The sequence below is a fragment of the Lepisosteus platostomus genome, chromosome 1 (genome assembly GCF_059453375.1).
Source record: "Lepisosteus platostomus isolate fLepPlt1 chromosome 1, fLepPlt1.hap1, whole genome shotgun sequence".
Classification (NCBI taxonomy): Eukaryota; Metazoa; Chordata; class Actinopteri; order Semionotiformes; family Lepisosteidae; genus Lepisosteus; species Lepisosteus platostomus.
In genome coordinates, this window is record NC_142611.1 from 2977819 (window position 1) to 2996083 (window position 18265).

Sequence of the window (18265 nt, forward strand, 5' to 3'; positions counted from 1 at the left end):
ACTTCTGCTAGAGACACAAGCTCACAGATAACTATGCTTTCCATTTGGCTAGATTTGTTTCCAGCACTCCAGAATCCCAGAAATAAAAATAACATCTTAATAAATAACATTTTTCCCCACACCCTGATATTTCATACCATCAAAAGCAATACTTTTATTTTAGTTTTCAATTCTGCCATTTTTTAAAGATGTGGATCCTGTATCAAACTAAGCAAGCTGATCAGGGCTTCAGTCAGATGAGTTGAAGCCCACAATATGGACATCACCAAGCATCGATACGCAATAGCGTCACTCATTCAGTAGCAGTGTACCCCCCAAACAAGCAAAATACTGGATACTGGTGTATGTCACACCATACTTTTCAGCACCTAAAAATCCCCCCAATATCCTAAAGTTCCATAGTGATGGTGATTTCTAAAAAGAACCATACAAAAATAGAAGAAAATAAAATCAACTAATTGTTTGTATGTTGAGTATACATTTGTCCATTATAAACTTAATCAAGTACAGTGATGTTATCATGTAATGTACAGAACTGTATATGCTTATTGCTTCTCTTTTCTGCAGGGTGACTAATCTGAACTGAGTTTCTTTCTGGCAAGAGTCTCTCTTTCATGATTATTTCTCCTTTTTTTTACCTGATTGCAAGATGGTTTTCTTATTGACCGTAACAGTTTAGCTTTGAAACAACTCATGTCTGTACAGTACTTCTTTCTGTACTTCAGAAAAAAACGCACCTCAATCCTCACTTGATTTGCAACCCATGTGCTTATTTTAGGAAGGGAGGATTAGACAGAATTCTTTATCTTTCGGATACAATTGATCCCTCCATCCTGAAGCTACAGGTAAAGAAGGAGTGTTTGATGAAGTGTGTGCTTTGAAGAACAGGACACTTAAAACCCTGGGTAATCTCTCCTAATCCTGCCAAGCTGGAATGGCTGACTAGAATCAAATTCCAGCAGTGCCTGCGAATATAACATCACTCCAGGCCCTGCATGGAGCGCGTGGACCGTGTGAGGTGTCCTCTCTGGCATGCCCGCGTTACTTCACATCCTTGGTTTGGCGAAGTCTTTGCGTTTAAAGGTCTAATTTGTTTTTTTAGCGGCAAGCCACAAAATAGGTTTGACATGAAGGGCGATCTCCTGCCTCAATATATATTTATATCTATCTTTTTCCAAAGGCAAATTGACTTTACAGCCCATTCCACCCCAGAAAAGAGTTTCCCCTTGGAGAAACAGTCAACGATCTCAAAGCAGCTTTGTCCTCTGGGCCCCACTGCTTGCTTTGATCATCAAGGAGCCTGTGACTCCATTGGTTAAAGCATGGAATTAGCATATGTAACAAATGCTAATCTAGGTCCCCTTTTTACAGAGACTGCATGCTTCAAATGTCTATCAGAACCGCTTAGTCCTGCTGGAGCATGCATAGCTTTATTCTATACAGTATTCACGTTATATTATATTTTCTTTCTGCATAAGATTCTATGTGTTGAAACCCAGAACTATTTCCAAAAATGGATTAAGGTAGGGCTACTGTGAAAGCCCTCTTTTGTTTGTGGTATGCAAAACCTAACCATCATGTGTGATGACTGTAACTGGCACAACTGAGCAGCAGGCACAATCCCCTGTTAGTATTCTGGAGGGTTGGACAGCAAGGTTGGACAGCAGGGTGCAGATGTGCACAATTGTGTCGCTACCCAGCATAACAAACAGGCATCTCTGAAATCTCATCTGACAAAGACTGGTGAGAGACGCAGTGTCATTTACATGGCTAGTGGAGATAGCCGGGTTTTACTCATTTTATTCTGCACATTTGTGCAGGTGTTTACAGAATTAAAAAAAAGCAGTAGCCTTCACACAATGACAAACCAGTGCAGCTTGCTTACCCTGGAGTGCTCACCGATTTGTGTGTTAAATATTATTTATTTCCTTCATAGGCAGTGTTCACTGACCCTAAAGTGAAGTGTAAATTTCACAGCCTATCAAGGGAAAACGTTACAGATGTGATGAAATGTTTTTTTTTTCTATATGATCTCACATAGCCCCTTGAGGGACCGCCTGTTGCTCCCTGAAACTGTCAGCAGCGCCATTATAGGGTGGTAAATAGGTTTCTGCTGGGCACTGCTGCACAACAGCAACACATTAAATGCAGAAAAGGGGGTGTTCCTAATCTCCATATCCTTGGCAGCTCTAGTCCAAATGAAACCAAAAAAAGAGAATCGCATTGCAAGTTTCAGTGCAAGAGATATAAAAAGTGCTTCTTCGAAAACTGACGTCCTGCCTCTCTGTGGTCATTAAAAATCCCAGGGCGTTTCTCGAAAAGAGTAGGGGTGTAACCCGTAACCCGGCGGTGTCCTGGCCAATTTCCCCCTGGACTTTACCCATCATGGCCTCCTCATAATCTCCACCTCAGAACTGGCTTCATCCCTCTGCTCTCCACCCCACTGACAGCTGGTGTGTGGGGGTGTACTGGAGCACTACGGCTGTTGCATCATCCAGGTGGGGCTGCACACTGGTGGTGGTGGAGGGGATCCCCATTACCTATGAAGCGCTATATACAGGTACTGTAAGTGTCAGGAATTATTATTATTATTATTATTATTATTATTATTATTATAAATTCTTGTGCTAGACAAGACTCCGAGGTTCTGCAGGACAGCCCCGTCATCCTGCCACCTGAGAAGCAACCTCAGTTCCTCCATCTGACCCGGCCAGGTTTGCCTTATGCTTGTTACTCAGCGCTCACGACCACAGGAGGATCGACCAGTAAACCAAGAGCCTCGTCCGAGAACGGACAGGGTCCGGAACAGCGTCCGCGACACTGCTGGTGTCTCCCAGATCGACGGCCTGGGCTCACGTCACCGCCGCCGCGAACAAGACCCACCAGGCTCTGTCCCCTCTCCTTGAGAGAGCCGTATCCCTACTTTAAAGCTATAATTTCTGGAAACGTTTAAATTCTTATACTGTAGCTCACAGTTTTCTGGTTGTTTTTTTCCTGTGCTGTATGGGCTTGAAATGGAGAGATTGAACTGAGTCTGCAACACAGGAAAATGCTTCCCCATCCAGTATCTGTGTATCCAAGCCCACTGTGAGCTTCTTTTCACCCGGTCCCTGCGTCTGGGGGGAGCATATCAACAACAAAGACTACAGGGAAATAAAATAGAGGAATTCAGGCAGGGACCAGTTGATGCTTCGAATTTTTTTTTTGCACTTGTAAAATTTGAGTTCGCTGTGTAATTATTTTCTGAATGAATAATGAATATTATTTCACTTTTGCTCCTTCAGCAATTACAGCAATTTACAGAAAGGTCACCTAGTGGTCTGCTCAGACTGGTGGAAGACAGAGGCTCATGGAAAACAAATGGCACATTTGTGTTCTGTACATTACTTCTAATGAAGACAACTAAATCTCATAATTTGCCCTTTATGCTGCAATTTTAATTTAATTGAAGGAGACCTTAACAGTATTGCATGTACAGTCCAGTAGTATTGCATGGAATAATGTACATAAACCTTGTCTTGTCCTTTCTAGCCCATTTGAGTGTTTGTCTGCATTATATAGAACAACCTCTTTTTGTCAGTGCCTTCTTTTCAGACACACATGACAGTTCTTGTATAGACTACCAGGTGTATTTGCTGTTCTTATGCATGGTGGCCGGAGTTAACACTGAGCTGTCAAGAGTGGAACCTGATCACACGCTAAAAGTGTTCCTACTGATATGTGAACTATGAAACTGATACAGATTGTCACTAATTTTATTTTGTTCAGACATTCTCATACTGAGATGTAAGTACAGTACGAGGGTGCCCCATTGTGGTTAAGAACTGATACTATTAGCTAATGATTCTGAAATGCTCCATAACAGGTCTGGATTATTATTGAGGATGCTTCAACGAGCTCTCTATTTCACACTGTGAAAGATCCCAGTATTGGATGTGCAGTCATCACCCTGTTTACCCCGGTAAGCCTGGTTATGGATACCTCCTTCTGTTAGCCAAACACCCCTACAGTATTCCAGCCCAGCTTTGTCCTTCTAGAACCCCTGAGCTTATAAAAGGGGAGATTCCTCCCTGCTTAGATAATTAGTTATATGAGCCCTGAACCCCCTCAGTGCCTGCTGGCATTTCAGCTCACTCGAGGCTGTAGGGTTTCACTGCAAACCAGCTTTCCAAGGTTACCCTTGGGTGGCCTCTTGTGGGTGTCACTTGTTACAACACCCTGCCGAAATTCCTTCCACACACTTCCACGCTCGAAATCAGGCCCTCTAGTCTTAAACATACAGAAGAGCCAGTCAAGCACTATAAATAAATGAAACCTAAACCTCAAAATGTAATCTCAAAGATGAAGAAACCTGGTGCAGTCTGCCTGATGCCTCCTTGTTTGTATTCATCGGTTGTCCAGGCACCTGAACGTAAACCGTATTGAAGGTTATGCTGTACTCCTCACTCTTGCGTGTGGAATAGCAGCTATTGGTAGGAAGACATTCACCCAACAGCTTCTGCTTCTGGAATCGTGGTGCAGTTACTTATTCTGTTCCTTTCACATAACGAGACCTGTTATTGCCTTTCGGCACTAGTGGGAGAACAAAGTGAACTGCAGTTATAGGCAGAGGTTACAGGCCACCTAAAAAAAATACATCTGTTGCCAGAAAAGGAGCCTACTGTTTGTTTTTAATATAAAAGAACTATACATATCAGTTTTGGACAGAGAAGATTTAGGAGGGGTATTGATACAAGTATCCCATATCCTCAAGAGCACAAAGTCAACCCAGATAACTTCTGCAGAAACCCTAACCACAGGGCACCAATGAAACTGTCAAAGTGCCTTGAGAACCGAGAACAGGCGCCTCTTCGTTACCCAAGGTTCCTGAGAGACTGAGACAGGCTGCCCAGCTACATTATGGACAACATCACCTTCCTCAATCAGCTAGTAGCAAGCAAACAAGCATGATGGGGTGAATGACCTCATGTTGTTGTGACTTTTCTTCTGTTCTTACCGGATTCAGGAATGCATACTGTACATATCTGGATGCCCATGTTCAAGACCTATTTCTTCCCGACTTTTTTTTTTTTCCCCGTTGCCAAAATTTCTTACTTTTCACTGCGGTCCAGGGAGTCATTAGACTCCCGTTCCCCGACTACCCTGCGCTGGATGCAGGGGTTCGAAAAAGGGTGGAGGGGTTTCTTGTGTCACGAGTAAGAGAAAGAAAAACCTGAAGCTGCTGATCTAAAACTGCTGTTGAAATTCCATCATCTCTTCATGTCAGCCATGAAGTTCTATTAATGATGACATGAAGGGGCAGTGCCAGGGAATTCAGATAGTGCCCCTCAGGCACCTATAGTACAACGTAAGAAAGAGGAGTGGCAGCTCTGTGATGCTACAAGCTTTCCTGAGAGTTTACAGGACTGTACTATCTCAAGCTGAATTCCTCAGTACCTCCGCTTCACTTCTGTGGATCTTTTCTTTCTCTCCAGCTAATGATGGTGCTTTGTGCAACGGAAAATATCTTTGAGTTAATCTGTCATGGCCATATATCTGCAGATGAACAGGGAGAACGTGTTATTTTAATCCTGAACATAAGGTTACAGGCAATTGGAAAGGACAAATAAATGAATCCTATTTAAAGCATCCATTTTTTTCAGTTATTAAAATATTAATTGCACCTCCTAATTGTCTTATGCACTCCAAATGTATTTTTCCACTACTGGACAGATATGCAAGAAGATCACAGAGAATATGTTAAAAGGATTTTATTTTACACAGTGCTGTATTATGTCAAGATACTGTTAGTAGCTATTACCAGCACAGATCAATCTGAACGTACAAATAACTCCATGATAAAAGAACAAAATTACCAGTCAATACAGTTTTTACAAAATATACTGTTTGTATAATATATTTGTTCGTATAACAAAGTATACTGTGCGTAAATAATATGTTTTTGCAAAATTACAAGTACTGTTTGATTGAAAGAGGGTGGATTTTTTCTCCGTTTACGTCTAATATGTCTAGTTCACAATCTGTGAAATGACTAGAATTAAAAAGCAGCCATGCTGAGCTTCTAAAGCTACTGTAGATGTTCACCCGTCATCAGAACGACGCTGTACCCTGGGTCTGCCCTCCTCTCGGACGAGACACCTGTGTGTAGTGAGTCAATCAAGAACAGCCAATCAGACCTCACCAGCAGGAGGGGGTGGAGCAACCAGACTCCATAGGAAACACAAACCGCAGCGTGCCGCCCATGACTAGGCGTGCTCCACCTGCAGCTGTGAACACGCTGAAATGTAAATAAAATGTATGACTCATCGCCACTTTCCACAGAGTTATTTATCTAAATTGCAGGGCCAATCTAGAGCAAACTGACTTGGGGAAAAAAATAACGCGCAACTCTTTTTTTTTGTTTCAAAATAACATCCAGCGAACACTCCAAATCGCTGCTGTATTTGTCTTTTAACCTACACACATTGTCTCTCAGTAGATTTCTGCCTTTTAATATGTTTTACATGTTAAATAATAGTAACCGATCAATCTGTTAATGTTAGTTATTTTTTTAATTAGCCATAGTGCACCCTAAAAATGTGGCATTTCTCTACTTCAGGCCATTTTACATCATTCTAAAAATACTATCCTAATTTATTTAACCACCACGCAGAAATAGAACATTGTTTTAGTTAAAGAAATAAAGAGCACTAACGAGGTTTATATACTAGGAGGAATTTAGTTTTATTCCCCAACCATCATTGTACAGTTCCTATCTTCTCTTTTGAAGCTTAATCCAAATTCCCTTCTCCGGACGAAGGATGAGCTCTCCCAGAAGTTGCAGTTCCTCTCGTTTCTGGGAGGACTCGATCTGGAAACGGCGTAGCACTGCAGAGAGGACAACCTTCTCCTCCATCAAGGCAAAGCGCTGACCTACGCCCAGAGACACACACAGGATGTTTTTTTTTTTGCCTGCTTCTTGATTTTTGTGTTTCTAAAATTTGAGAAATCCAGTAGGATGCAGTATTTCCAAATGGCAGTGAAAATCGCCACAGGAAATCATCAAGATATCCACAGGACCTTGATAAGAACAACAGCCAGGTACTTACATGGGCAAAGTGTAATTATAAAGAGGGGAACAGTAGAGTTTCTGGTGATATTAATGGCTTTAATATATCTACGTATGATAACTATAAATTATAAAGGGTTGAATTAGTCAGTCTTTTATGTGTAATAAATGTATTCAGGGTCTTCTTGTTCATACTTTGGTAATAGATTAAATATAAAAGTCTGATAATATTCTGATTGGTTGCTATAGATAAACAAAGATACCATTTAAAAATAAATCAGGATTTCAAATGTTTTTCTGAGTTGCAGTGATTTAATAAAGTTGTAGGATAAACAAAGTGCCTCCATTCTTCTGGAAGGGAACTTCAAAGACTAAGCAAACACATGGTCAAGAGATCATGTTTAATTTCTTCTGACTAACTTCTGAATTAAGCTCCTGGGTGTTAAACAGACCAATCTGTCGATAACAATTTACAATTTATTGTTTTAAATGCATTGTGTTCAACTTTTTTAATCCCTGGGGCTCGTGTTTTGTTTCTCCGGCTGAGGGAGAAGCTTCCTGTAGCCATTTAGTGTCTTAAACTAGTGTAACGGGACATTCGATCACTCCTCCATGAAGACCCTCCTCAGCTCCTCCCAGCTGGGCCATTTACACTTGTGATCCTCAGCTCTTTTAGATGCATTGAAATCGATGCAGATTTTGTATTATCATGTATTACACCAAGGCATCAGTTTATGACGATCATTTCTTGTTAACTCTAGAATCTGTCTTTTCCTCTGTTATAATTAGGCCACCACGACCAGAGGATACAAACCAACCCTGAAGCAGAAAAAAACAGTTTCTGCTCCTTTCTCAAAATGAGCTGCGGCTGTCTGTGTTAAGCACACTCCTGGTGAGGCTGTCGCACAGCATGAAAAACTCCATTTGTGCTTCATGTAATCACATCATGTGGTCCTATTGGACGTGGGAGTCAATAAGTTATTATTAAGCTAATTCATCATTCCTTTTCCTGTTCCCCAGGGAACTCTGCCACTGTCGCCAGATTCCTGAAATCAATCTCGAATGATAATCACGGAGGCCCTGCATCATGAAGATGCCAGTGTTTTCGAGTTTCTCAGTTGTCCTTGTTTTCAAGTCGAGCTCCCAGACCTGACAGACTGCTCATCACTTTCCTAAGTCCTCCTCCTCTTAGGATATCAACCATCCTATTAGTAATGGACACTTAGTAATTGAGTTCACAGTTGAATTAGGATACCTGACATATTTTGTGAAACCATTCCTAGATTTCTTGAGATTGGTCACTTTTTACCTTACATGTTCAGACGACTCCCTGACTTTCCCCTTGCTGAGCAGAACCATGTTAGCATAACTAGGCTATAGCCTATAGTCTACCTTTCCTTGTAGCCTTAAATAACCAAATGTCTTACTGTGCATGTGATTTTTAAATTAGGGCACGTACAGAAAGTATCCGACAGATCATGAGATGGCCCTTAATCATTGTGACAAGAGCTGTGGTCAGCAGCAACACATCAACAGAGGCAATAGACAACAAGATACCCAAACAGCAGGAGAACGGCTTTCAAAAACAGGTACACATTATTCCTTAGGGACATTTGTACATACCGATGCAGTTCCTCAGGCCTGCAGAGAATGGGATAAACGCATAGGGATGCCTGTTGGAAGAATTCTCCGGGAGAAACCTCTCTGGGTGGAATTCTTCAGGATCTGGGAAGTAGCGAGGGTCGCGGTGGAGAGAAAATGGGATGATCACAGCATTGGCTCCTTTGGGCACTTTAAAGCCATCTGTGCAGAACAGAAATTCAAGTTACAAAATAAAAGGGAAACGATCGAATCAGCACCTCACAACACACAGAAAGCAACAGCTAAGAATGTTGCTACTATACCTGGAATTACTTCATTTATGAAACACTGGCTTTTCGAATTCACATAAGGATAGCACTGCACATCCTTAATGCAGAAATTGACAAGACTTTGCAGTTTCCAAATTAAATAGCTTTAGTTTTAATCTGTATCCTTACACTAGTGGATGTAATGTAAATGTGTTGTTGACCTGCAAAATGAAGAACATCTCAAAGGCCGGTTCAGTCAGTAAGCCTTGTGAACTTCACATTGCAAAATTATTTCAAACATTTTCAACTCAAATATGCATTTAACAATAAACTGACTCCGTCTGACTGTATTGCATATCACCTTGCTTTTTTCCTTTGTTCCCTTTTACTTAACTGTTTTGATCACTTTTAGCTGCCCTGATCTACAAGGACTGTGCAAAATCGAGAACATTGTTCAAATGAAAGACCCCCCTGTGAAGCACAGAAAATTGTCTTCATGTGACCTTTGCGACATTAAAAAATCCCCCCCTTCTTCCTTCACTGCGGCAGCAGCCCAGTTTCTGTGCAGGAGGTTATACGACGGCCTGTGGAAATACTGTACCGCCGCCAGATCGCAGTGCTGGTACCTACTGATGTGACAGTCTTCACAAATGCTGCGGGCGAAGAAAGGAACAGAGGGGAACAAGCGCAGGGACTCCTTTATGGCACACTCAAGGTACCGCAGCTTCTTCAGGTCATCCGCTGTGACGTGGCGGTCAGAGGCTCCTAAGGCAAGCGCGTCGTGAGAGAACACAGAGAAATATAATGAGCTGCACCCTCACAAGGGCCTTAAAACGATCTCTCCGTGGGGCGATCACGGGCACAGAAGCCGGCAACGCACCAAAAACCTCATCCAGCTCCTCCTGGACCTTCCTCTGCTCCTCTGGATGACAGCCCAGCAAGTACAGGACCCAGTTCATCGCAGCTGCTGTTGTGTCGTGACCCTGAAGCCAGAGGAGAGTGATGGTGCTAAAAGACGTCTCATACACATGCAGTATGACTCGTGGCACAGAGGTTAAGACAAAAGTGGCTGCTTCATTTGACTTCGAATGTATGTTTTTTTAGAACAAATACAATATATCCAGCAACCGACCGAGTGGTGATATTCACGACTCCAAGAAACTTAGGGTAGATTAACCATGCAAGAGCTCGCTATTACCAGCACATTTGTAACCCTGGCAACTAACATTACATTACAACTAACATGTAGTGAGCTTTGTGCCTCTTACAGCCATGAACTAATAAACAATTGCCTTCACAATATTCTTATTCAGCCATATTCTTGACCCTTTACTGAAGAACATGTTCACATTTGAAAAATAACAAAGCCTCTACAGTATAACACTTCGTAGATGTATAAGAATGAAACAAGGGACAAGTGCAGATTTTAATTTTAGTTTTAATTTTTAATTAAATTAAATTTAATTTTTTTTAATTTTAGATACTTACATATCATAAAAATATAGCAGAATTTACAGAACAAAAATGTACAGAGCTCTGTATACTGACTAGTTTGTATTAAAACAAAGGAAAAATACAACTGAAACTTAAATATAATTGTTTTTAATAGCATTGACTCTTAATGAAATGTGTTACTGCTTTTTTTTATTTTGCTGTAACAGGATGGGTCAGGAAATGACTCAAAACTCAGCCTACCTACCACTAAAGGCTGTTAATTGCCTTTAATCACTTGAAAATAGTCACACTGGAGATTAATTAAGTAATAATGCTCACAACAGTGCAGTTTATATTTGGTTTTCTATAAAAAAGACTTGTATGGTGATAATGGCTGTTTTTGAACAGCAAGTCTTTGTGTGTTTCAGAGACGATTTTTCCAAAATAAAGTCTCCTTTCGCTGTACTCTTTTAAGCCAGCAGCCATGTCAGCCTGCAACTCACAGCTGGCAGCCCACTGAAGCTCAGCAGGTGTGAGCCTGGTCAGTACCTGGAGGGGAGACTTCTGGGAAAAATTAAGGTTGCTTCTGGAAGAGGTGATAGTGGCACTCACCCTGCAGTCTGTGTGGGTCCTAATGCCCCAGTATAGTAACGAGGACACTCTACTATATACAGTAAAGGCACCATCCTTCTGATGAGATATAAAACCGAGGTCCTGACTCTGCGGTCATTAAAAATCCCAGGATGTTTCTTGAAAAGAGTAGGGGTGTAACCCCGGTGTCCTGGCCAAATTTCCCATTGGCCCTTACCAATCATGGCCTCCTAATAATCCCCTTTCTATGAATTGGCTTCATCACTCTGTTCTCCTCGCCACTGAAAAAGCTGGTGTGTGGTGAGTGCACTGGCGCACTATGGCATCATCCAGGTGGGGCTGCACACTGGTGGTGGTGGAGGGGGTCCCCATTACCTGTAAAGCACTTTGAGTGGAGTGTCCAGAAAAGCGCTATAGAAGTGTAAGCAATTATTATTATAAACCACCGTGAATTTTAATGAGTTCAAACCCCTCGAACCACATTAATGCGTTATGTACTGTACAAGCCCAGATTACAGGTCACTGTGTTTAGGTCTGCACATTTTGTGCTTGGACATGTGCAGCAGTCACACATTCAGTATTGCTAACTGCACAAATGTTTTCGTCTGCGACTATGACTTGTTTTTAGGGGTTGGCTTCTCTCTCAGTGCTCCTCAAGATGTACAGTCGACATCACTATAGAGATTCGTGTGTGCACACTGCACCAGGATGGGATTTTGCAGCACCTCATGGTCTCTGAATCAGAGGGACACCTGCTGTAGCGAAGCTGTATTTCTATATGGCTTCTAACCTCAAACATGAAAGTGTCGACTTCCTCTTGGATATCATCATGGCTCAGCCTCTTTCCATGCTCATCAGTGGTGCTCAGGAGCAGGTCTAGGAAAGCTCTCCTTTTCCTTCCCGATTTCTGACCTCGCTCGCTGTCAGAGGTTTTGGGTTCCTCCTCAGGGTTTTCTAAGCTGCGTGCCCTCTCTGCAATCACCTGTAGAGTGAAGAATCTAACAGTGCTGACATGCATTCACTGCAGCACTCTAATAGGTAGGTACACGTTTGCCTGCTGCTTGGCAATTTCCCCCTGGTTTAACAATGTTACCCTGCATACAATGGGCTAGGGCAACTGTGCATTTTAAAATATGTTGGAAAATAATCATGTACACCTGTACAAAAAATTAAACATTAAATAATTGTCCACAAAAAAGCATGCACAGTACCTAGGAGGTGTGGATCACACTGTACATAGGGGCAGGTCTTGAATACATGTAAAATGAAACTGTAACATCTTTTGATTATGGTTAATAATAGAGAGTGCATGCAAAGCAGTGTGATGCATGATAAACTCCCCGAATTAAGGTATTAGAAGGCTTTCACTTACACTCTTTGTGAAGGAATGTAAAATTTCCAGGTTCCTGTCATGCTCCTTTCCTTCACCAAACATGTAATAGACAAAATCTAACCATAACCATGGCATCTTCTGTCTGCGGTGAATGATGTCGCTCATCCTGCACGAACAGAGTGTCCTTGGGTTAGTTCCTGACGTGCCAAACAGAAGCTGAGGCTTTACAAAAACATGCACGCATTCTAATAATCTGTACGTGAAACACACTGTTAATACTGTCAAAATTGAATGTCAATGTTACAGTAGATTAAGGGAGCAGCTGCTCATCCTGCCCTGTTTAGCAAATAAAAAAAAAGTGACCAACCACTAAATAACTGGAAAAAGCGTTGTGGAAGAAAACAAAGCTTCGTTTTGACATGAGTTAACCGTGTGACGATGACTTAAATGGTTATGTGTGACATCTGCTTTTATTTATCTCGATTTTTACGGCTTTCTCTTGCTTCTAGATGGAATCTGGACTCTAAACACTGCCTAATACATCTGAGCTTACCTACCAAACCAAGATACTGCTCCCACATTGACCTTGGAGCTCATCAGAAAGCATGAGCACACAACAAGAACTACCACAACTCTGAATTACAAAAAAACATTTAAAAAAGAAAATGCATCATACTGCCGCAGTGTAACGAACAGTTCTTTCCGGACCCTATGCGGACGACACAATCCGAAGAAGTGGGGGAACACTAGGGAAACGTCATGCAGGAATACGGGGCTGAAGACAGGGGGGCGTGTCCAAGGTGCGCTGGTGCACGGGGGAGGTGTGGCCGAGGCGAACAATCCCAAAGAGTAATCCATAGAGTATCCAAAAACACACGAGAAAGTCCAAAACCAGGAGATCCATCAAACACGAAGTTAAAACCACGAAGGCCGGGTCGGAACCGGCGGACAGGGGACAAGGAACAGGAACAGGGGTTAAAACCTTAACGGGACCAGGCGCTTCCAGGTCCCGGACTCGCACGATATGGAAATCAGATGCAGAGCCCGGATGAGCGTCAGCGCCTGGCTTTTAAGGTGGGCTGGGAATGGGAAACAGGTGCACAGAATAAGGTCTTGAGTGAAAGGGCTGGAGCACCCTTAAGGAGGGGGGACTATAACCGTGACACGCAGCATGGCTTACTTATTGTACACTGTATAATATAAATCATCAAAATAAATAGACTTTTATTTTTTTGTTTGAATTTAGTTTGACAGACTAAATTTTTGAAAAACTCAAATTGAAAGACTAAAATTGAAAAACTAAAAATCTTCAGTCTTAATAGGCCATCTTAGTTTCACTACATTCAGGAAATTAAACTAATTAAGCTACTCGTTGTGGCATGCAAGGGTAATGTCTCAGATTTTCATGTCTGTGAGCCTTCTTCAAAGCCTTCCCTCTAAATACGGGGACTTTGAAAGTAAACACAATCCCAGCTCACTAAACATACATTGATAGCTACTCTTATTTACTCAATGTGCCTGCGTGAAAAAGCCAAAGCATGAACCTGTTAACACAATTAATGTCCTCAGCACACCATTCCTGTCCGATAAACCTGAAAAATCTGATCAACTTTTATTCCATTAAGCATTAATCGCACTTACTTGTAAACACTTCGGACGTACTCAGAGTCAGAGTTACTCTGTGCACAGACTGTCTTGCCCATTGCAGTTTCTGAAAGAAACCAATATGAATTCAAAGAAACACAATGAATAGGGAGCTAGTTTTACAGTAGCTTGCACAATAGCTTTTGGCATTTTATATCAGTGAGGTTTGAAAAGAAGCAATGTGGTGAATGGACACAGCTGAATACCCAGATTGCTCAAGCAAACCCCGGTAAATAAATGGGTAATAATGTTTATGTTAAAATATTTCAAAGGGTAAAAAAATAAAGGTATCTCTGACCTGTGCAGGTCAGGCTGGATAAAAGAAAAAAGCATAAATAATTTATAACTTACCACATATAATATCCAATGCACAGAGAGTGATGTGATTAAAGCAGTTAAAATATCCCTGGCCAGCATGCTTCTCCAGTTTCTTAACCAACACAACTGACTGCTCATTCATCACTTCTAGAAACTCCGTCAAGATTGAGAAGTGAAATGTTGGAGTTAACAACTTTCTCCTTGAACGCCATTTATCTCCAGTGCTATAAACAGAGTGCAGATAAACATCTACTGACAGATATGTGGATTGATACTTCGACAGAAGCATTACAGCTTTGAGAGTACTCGCACAATCTGGAATACAACTAAGAAGGGAAACACTTAAAACAATTTATATGAAAAATACTTTACGTTCTCCGTGAAAGTGCAACAGAGGACATGTTTTGTGGTTATTCTCCTGCACACTCTATGTACTCTAGTCACACATGTTTAGCTCTAAGCATTGTTTTATATTAAGTGGTAACAATTTGCTAGACAGTATCTGGATGTGCTCTTTTAAAACACGGATCAGTCTGGCTCTTCCTGCCTCTTCAGTGCTGTTGAAGTCAGATGAATCTCATCCTGCAGGTGTGCGGTACCAATGAGGTCAGATGAATCTCATCCGTGGATGTTCAGCGGTGTTCGAGGCCAGATAAATCTCATCCTGCGGGTGTGTAGTACCAATGAGGTCAGATGAATCCCATCCGTGGATGTTCAGCGGTGTTGAGGCCAGATAAATCTCATCCTGCAGGTGTTCAATGCTGTCGAGGTCAATGATGACCTCATCAATGATGACCTCAAAGATGAACAGCTACTTTGGTAGCCCTGTTGTCTTTATCCTTCCTTTCAGCAGTACGATTCAAACTGTTCTGACCCAAAAGCAAACACTTCATCCTTTATTGCACAGGAGAGTGGAATAACATTGTTCTTTTACTGTATCTTATTGTGCATGAGGGGAAAAGGCTTCATTATGCAACCTGCAGTGTTATATTAATTTCATTATAGGTTTTTCCTTTACCTTACTGTTTACTTTAATACTGAAAGCTTTGTTGTTCTTTGAGTCTACAGCACTTTCTCTTGATATCAGCTTTTATACTGTAGTTCACTGTCCATTATGTCAAGAGCTTAAAGAGACACTGAAAAGGAAGAATGGAGCCCAGCAGGGAGAGCAAAACAATCTGAGACTCTCACCAGGACCAGTGGATGGGAAACAGACTGGTTGATGGAGGGAAAACAGGAACGGTGTTGCATTTTCTTTTCAGGCAGCTCTCACACTCACAAATCAGTGGCTAGTTGGGATCTATCCAGACACAGTATTACTTCAGCAAGATTGTCCAGGTGACTCCAGAGAATCGACTGCCCTCGTAAACATATTGTACATTATAAACTAAAGGTGCTGGCACACGAACGACTTTCAAGTTTTTTTATCTCACTCTTTAAATATGTCTGGCACGCGTCCCTGGAAGAAGCCCCAGTCCTAAGTCATTATATAGTATATACTGTATACTGTATTCCTTTTGTGGCTTACAATGTGTGTACTGTGGGTGCCAAGGTAATAAAATAGTTTCTACATATGATAAAAACAAACATTTTACACAACTGCTCTCATTGTTACGTGCAATCACGTTTGTGTCAACTTACCTCGTTAACAAGCCTGTGCCAAGCCAGGGGTGTAAAAATTTGTAAGCATAGGCTTTATCTATGTGCCTTGAACTGCTCAGTATCATCTGGAAAGAGAAGCAGAGAAGGGACTGAAAGTAAGTACAGACACAAACTATTCCTGACTTAGAAATAAGGCTCATCAGGACAGAGGTACACTATACACCGAGGCAGGGCAAGCTATCTCTTTATCGCCCTTTGTATGTAATTAGCTGTTCATAATTTGCCCCTTGAAACATAATTATCATTATAATCTTTATCTTCATATTGCTATATCATATTTTCATCTCCTCCTAAGCATAAAAGTTCACCCTGAAAGTGGGTCATCTTTGATCTGTTTTTACCACACTTAGTGACAATTCAGTCTTCCATAATCTGGAAACTATTTAGCACATTAAAGATTTTTACAGTCTATAAATAATTATATTAGTGAAGAATAAATCCAGAAAATAAAATTACAGAAAATAAAAATTTACTGTAAGTCAAACAGCAATCAGTTCTTCTGCATAACAATTTGTAAGGAAACAGTTGTTACAGTACCTCTATATTTTCTGCGTGGTACAGAATGACAAAAGGTATTGGCCCAATCCATAGTTTCAGCAAGGGTTCATTTCTGCGTTCAGCTGTAAATTCAATCAGCTGGCTAAAGAAATCTAAAGAACAATAAATATTGCTCGGATTTAACGGCAACTTTATAGTGAACATTTAAGCATTTCATAAACGACTTTGTTAAATAAAACACTGTAAGAAATGTTACTGTACAGTATATATGGGAGGAAACCTTTCAGTTCATCTAGTCTGTTTGACTGTTAGTAACTAATTGATCCTAGAATCTCATCCAGCTGTTTTTACAGCATGGACTCATCGGCTTTAATAGCATGGCCAGGCAGCTTGTTCCACACTCCCACAACGCTTTGTGTAAAGAAGTGCCTCCAGTTCAACACTTTCAACAAACAGTTTCTGCAAAAAAATGTTCAATTTTTGAGAATTTTGAATATTTGCATATCAAGTCTTCTCCGTTGAAGAACAAGGTTCAAAGGATCAGACAGGTTTCACTGAAGCATGATGCTGTGAGAGACTGTGTTCATGATGTGATTATTAACAAGATGCATGCAGGCCCAGTGAGTCTTTTTTCCTCAGATAAAACAGAAAACTTTTTAAAATGCAGTATCTTTGTTGGGACTCTGCTTCTGTTGTGAAGTTCAGGTATAAGACTCCAAATCAAGCAATTCCCTAAACAGCTGTGGAAAAAAAGTGAACCTATTGTAATGTGACTGAAATTAAATTACATCAGAGTTGTTTTGGAGACTGTTTGGTTGCAGTACGAGAATAGTTCAGTGATAAAACAGTTTGCCAATAAAGTCTAAGAAAAAGAGACGCTAGCCTTTTAACGATCTATGCAAATTCGTCCATGACCTCAAGAAGCTAATGTAGCAAAGCAACAATGCCTGAACAATTGTTTCGTATCAACGCGATGCATTATCTGTATTATCCATTAATAAACCGGTATAATTACAGTATCCTTACCTCCTCCGTTTCTTTTTAAATGAAGTGCGTTGCCTACGATGGGGTAAGTAGGGCTAAACCCAGGAATGGGTTTCATCTGCCTCCATTTTCGCACGTAGCTGCCGAGTAACTTGTAAGTTAAAAGGGCTAGGAAGAGGGTACCCACTGCGGAGCCGAGCAGCAGCCCGCTGATCTCGACTGCCATCTCCGTTCTGGTAGTGACGCCCCACGAACAGTTACAGGAACTGTTTCTGCACACGACGCAAATGTGGGAGAGGCCAGGACCGAAATCTCTGGGCTTTATACAGTAACTCTTTCGTGGGTAAGGAAGCTATGCGGACATTTATCTGCGTGTTCTTAGCCCTTTTTTTTGTGCAGAGCTACGGTACAGCTACGCTGTCATCGAATTCGTCAGCGCGCTCGGCTAAAGGGGTTTACCCTGCGCAAAGCGTGCCGCCGGCCGTATCAGCTTAGAAGCCCAGTTTTGTGTTTCTTTTCGAAACCCGATTTGTTGTGCAGGGGGGGGCACCGGTGCCCCCAACCACAAGAGCCAGAGCTGTATCCGATTGGTTACTCGCAGCCCTGCCCTGTGTGTGCTGGCTAAGTTTCCGAGCTCTCGCCTGTGCCATGTGCGAAAGCGCACCTGAAGCGCCAGGGCGTATGTGGGTGGATTTTGGACAAGCGCGCTGGTCGGAGCAATGATTTAGAGATATATACTGTATATATTTTTTATTGCGGCGCACTTTCATACCCTCTGGGTTTATTATACTGTAGCAGCCCACGTGTACCGCGTTCTTAATACATGCGTCTCTTTAGTAATTCGAAAACTCCTGTCGTTTAAAACCAATTCCACGTTAGTTGCTCAATAGCGAATCTACCATC

The 18265-nt window shown here is 41.6% G+C and overlaps 1 protein-coding gene across 1 annotated transcript; it reads right to left on the reverse strand.

Moving 5' to 3' along the window:
* Positions 1–5735: 5735 nt before the first annotated feature.
* Positions 5736–17875, reverse strand: LOC148677496 (cytochrome P450 4V2-like). Its single transcript, XM_088640319.1, has 11 exons — positions 17405–17875; positions 16418–16530; positions 15860–15945; positions 14252–14442; positions 13898–13967; positions 12296–12422; positions 11714–11905; positions 9779–9881; positions 9529–9663; positions 8672–8851; positions 5736–6912 (listed from the first exon to the last, which is right to left on the reverse strand). The coding sequence occupies exons 1-11, from the start codon at positions 17586–17588 to the stop codon at positions 6752–6754; spliced, it is 1542 nt and encodes a 513-aa protein (XP_088496445.1). The 5' UTR covers positions 17589–17875; the 3' UTR covers positions 5736–6751.
* Between the last annotated feature and the right edge of the window lie 390 nt (positions 17876–18265).

Excerpts from the sequence above, each read along its gene's own strand:
- LOC148677496 (XM_088640319.1), bottom strand. The coding sequence starts at position 17,588 with ATGGCAGTCGAGATCAGCGGGCTGCTGCTCGGCTCCGCAGTGGGTACC. Across the intron at positions 12,423-13,897 it reads TACGTCCGAAGTGTTTACAA|GATGAGCGACATCATTCACC; the intron begins GTAAGTGCGATT and ends CTGTTCGTGCAG. Across the intron at positions 6,913-8,671 it reads AGGCCTGAGGAACTGCATCG|GTCAGCGCTTTGCCTTGATG; the intron begins GTATGTACAAAT and ends CTCTGGGCGTAG.